The following is a 3,832-nucleotide window of genomic DNA, read 5'->3' on the forward strand; positions in this document are numbered from 1 at the left end:
CTTGGAGAAGCTCCCCACCTGGGGGCCGTAGTAGACCCCCTGGGAGCCGAGGCCACCGAAGCCGGCCACGTGGGGGTAGCCGGGCAGGAGGCTGCTGTTGGGCGCGGCCACGGGCCTGCTCAGGATGTCCGTGATGCCGTGGGGGGTCCCGGCCGGCAGCTGGGGACCCAAGCCCGGGGGGCTGAGCTTGTAGAAGGAGTTCTGCATGGAGTACTGGCACACAGGTGCCTTCATCTCCGAGAACTGGGCCAGCGGTGTGTTGTTCAGCAGGAAGGGGCCCTGCAGGTTGGACTCCATGGCCCCCCCACAACAGGCCAAGGGGAGGCCGGAACCCCAAATCCGGGTTCCTAGAGCCCCTGAGGTCCAGCCCAGAACCCCATGGCAGCTCCCGAGGGTCAAATCGGCTCAAGCCCCGGGCCGGCCTCACCCCGAGGTGTCCAGCTCAGTCCTTGTCCGGGTCCCCGACCACGTCAGACACGGGAAGTCAGGTGTCCCCAGGCAGGTGCTAGCCCCCACCCCTTCCCCAGCACCCCTGCTGTCTCCCCCTGCCTGGGGAGAGGCGGCTCCCCACGCCTCAGCTCAGGCCCCTTCTCTGCCTCAGAGTCTGGGGACCCTCCATGAGAAGTTTCCAGTTCAGAGAAGCAACATTTCCCTGATAAAGATGGGGCCCATTAGAATACAGACCCGAGACTGGCTGAGCTGCCGGAGTCGCCTCGCCATTGGTGGAACCCTCTCGGGCCTCACATTGGCTTTTCCTAGACAAATTGCACTTTGAAAGATTGACTGTAAAATCAACCTGTGTGTGTGTGTGTGTGTGTGTGTATGTGACAGAGAGAGAGAGAGAGACAGAAAGAGAAAGAGTGAGCACTCAGGAACCTCTGTTCATTCCGAGAAGGTCTACCCACTCCTGGTTCAAGTGAGCATCTAGGAAAAAGTGGGTATCTGGGGGGCTGCCTCTGGGACAGCTGGAGGGCACAGCTCCTCCCCTGTGGTCTCGGGAGATGCTACCCTGAGGTGCCCAGGCTGCTTTCTGAGCAGATGCCCAGGCTTCTTGGGAGAGTGTACAGAGTGGACACGGAGGCTTGCCCGTCCTTCTCCGTGCTGGGATGGGTAAGTGGGGAGGCTGGGCTTTGGGGCCTGAGAGCCTGAGGTGGGAGCCTGCCAGGCAGGCTGGGCCGGGGGTGGGAGTGGGACCCCTCTGAGGGTTCTGGCTGGGTGCTCCCCAGGCTCTGGCTCCGCCTCTGGCTCTCCCTGATCCCCTCTGTCCTCCCTTCCGCCTCCAAGGACTTATTTGTGCTTCTGCCATGTTCTGCCTGGCTTGGCACCTGGGTTGGATGGGTTGATGGCTTGAGATGGCCATTGATTCAGTGATGGGTGCCTGTGCCAGCTTTTGGTTGGTGCTCAGTAAATATTTGATGGGTGAGACGAGATTGAATCACAGGGCACCCATATGCCTTTTTTTTTTTCCTAATAAATTTTTACAACATACAAGGCTCCACCAGGGTCGCTTTCTTGTTTTACAAATAGGGAAAACAAGTAAGTAACTTGAATCATTTCTGCATGAAACAGCATAGTTTCCTGCAGTTTATTTTTCTTTCTTTCTTTTTTTAATAATTAAATTTGTTTATTTTTAATCGATGGATAATTGCTCTACAATATTGTGCTGCAGCGTTAGTCGCTTAGTCGTGTACAACTCTTTGTTACCCCATGGACTGTAGCCCATCAGGGTCCTCTGTCCATGGAATTCTCCAGGCAAGAATACTGGAGTGGGTTGCCATTTCCTTCTCCAGGGACAATATTGTGCTGGTTTTTGCCAAACGCCAACATCAGTCATAGGTATACCTACGTCCCTTCCCTCTTGAACCTCTCTTCCACTCTCTCCCCGTTTGTAGTTTCTTTTGAAATGCCCATCAGCATGTCACTGGTTTGGACATGCAACACGACAGGGAACATAGTGGCTGCCAGACAGATGGACTTGTGTCTCTTCTCTGCCTGGCAGTCCCAGAGCCCTTTCTTTCTGGCCCACGGTCGCCCTTTGCCAGGCAGAGACGAGCCTGCTCCTGGGTTTTCAGCAGGAGGCCCAGGGCCCAGGTTGTAAGAATGGCTCCCCTTTCACAGAGAGCCGGTTCTGCCCACACTTCTGTTATCTGCTCAGGCTAGAACTGGCTGTGACCCTGTCATGCAAGTGACTCAGGTTAAACACAAAAAAGACCTCACAAAGGCTGTGGACCTTGTTTTTCTGGAAGTTTGGATTAAACACAAGAGAAAAGGTTTTTTTATCCATCTGAATTGGCTGGGCTACAAAGCTGTCCATCACCACCCTTTGGGAAGCCATATTCCAGTTCCCCACGTGGCTGCCAGAACCCACCCTGGCAGTTGTGATTCTGAACCTGTGTCTTAAAATCCCTCTGGGTGATGGTGGTGCACAGCACGGTTGGCCGCTTGGCCTGGATACTGAGAGAGATGCTTCAGAATCAGGCTGAGGCTGGGGGCACTCCTAAGACCCTATGACTGTGACTTGGCTATATACCCTGCCTCCCGCCCCCACCAATGATGCAAACTTAGGAGGAGAAGCCAGAGTAAATAATTTCTTATTTCACTCCAAGGTCGACAAGGGCATTTGTGTTCAGTGATCCCAGGATGACAGACTGAAGAGACTTTACTACTTGCTTGATCCCTTCCCCCATTTGATGGATGAGAAAACTGAGGCCAGCTTGGTGGCTAGCCTTGCAGGAAGTGTTAGGAAATCAGAGCCATTTTGTTGGAAGTTCTTGAACTTTGGCACTGAGTGCAAGGATGAGGCACCTTCACAGGGAGCGCTGGGGGTCTCCCTGAAATGTATGCCTGCTGTGGGCTTACCCACCTACCTTGCTCTTTGTGGTTCCCTCTGCCCCCTCCACGGAGAAGGCAATGGCACCCCACTCCAGTACTCTTGCCTGGAAAATTCCATGGATGGAGGAGCCTGGTGGGCTGCAGTCCATGGGGTCACTAAGAGTTGGACACGACTGAGCGACTTCACTTTCACTTTTCACTTGCATGCATTGGAGAAGGAAATGGCAACCCACTCCAGTGTTCTTGCCTGGAGAATCCCAGGGACAGGGGAGCCTGCTGGGCTGCCGTCTATGGGGTCGTGCAGAGTCGGACATGACTGAAGCGACTTAGCAACAGCAGCAGCAGCTGCCCCCTCCAAACATCTTGGATTTGCCCCCATCACATGGTCCTTATGGGGTGGGACAGCAATGTGCTCTACCATCTGGGGGGTGAGGGGCCTCTCCCAGAATGGGTGGTCCTGATTAAGGGGCTGCCCATGTTCCCAGAAGGTGGGCAGGTGGGGTGAAAGCCTTCCTGCAGACTGATCACCCCCAGACTCCTCCAGCCCCGCTCCCCCCCAACCCCAACTCCCTAAAGATGAGCCGGAAGGAGAGAGGGCGCCTGTGCCATGAATCGATTTCTTTATTAATTTTGACATTTGTTCAGCTGGTGTAGGGAGAATGGTCTATACATCAAAGAAGGATGGGTAGGGGGGAAATTTCCTCCAGAGAACAGAGCCGTGTGGGAGAGTCAAGAAAAGAATCATTTTCATAACAATTTAAAAAAATCAAGGTAATTTCAAAACTTCTAAAAAGCGTCTAAGGTGCAGACTGCAGCATTCTCTAGGCATCGTGTGGCGACCCCAAACCCCTCCCCTACAAGCTCCTACTAGCAGCGACGCGGCATGCCGCAGGGCCGGGGCCGGCGGGCCAAGCAGCCAAGCCAGACAGAGCGAGGGGCCAAAGCGCAGCCGGGGCCGGGGCTCTACGGGGGCTACCGGGTCGGGGCGCCGGGGCAAGGC

The 3,832-nt window shown here is 55.0% G+C and overlaps 1 protein-coding gene across 1 annotated transcript in view; it reads right to left on the reverse strand.

Moving 5' to 3' along the window:
• Positions 1-352, reverse strand: part of NKX6-3 (NK6 homeobox 3) — a 4,680-nt gene extending 4,328 nt beyond the window's left edge. The window contains exon 1 of the mRNA XM_010846441.1: positions 3-352. Coding sequence (XP_010844743.1) covers positions 3-297 — 295 coding nt within the window. The 5' untranslated portion in view covers positions 298-352. The remainder of the gene's footprint in view (positions 1-2) is intronic.
• Positions 353-3,832: the final 3,480 nt, after the last annotated feature.

The sequence above is a fragment of the Bison bison genome, unplaced genomic scaffold (genome assembly GCF_000754665.1).
Source record: "Bison bison bison isolate TAMUID 2011002044 unplaced genomic scaffold, Bison_UMD1.0 scf7180017864236, whole genome shotgun sequence".
NCBI lineage: Eukaryota > Metazoa > Chordata > Mammalia > Artiodactyla > Bovidae > Bison > Bison bison.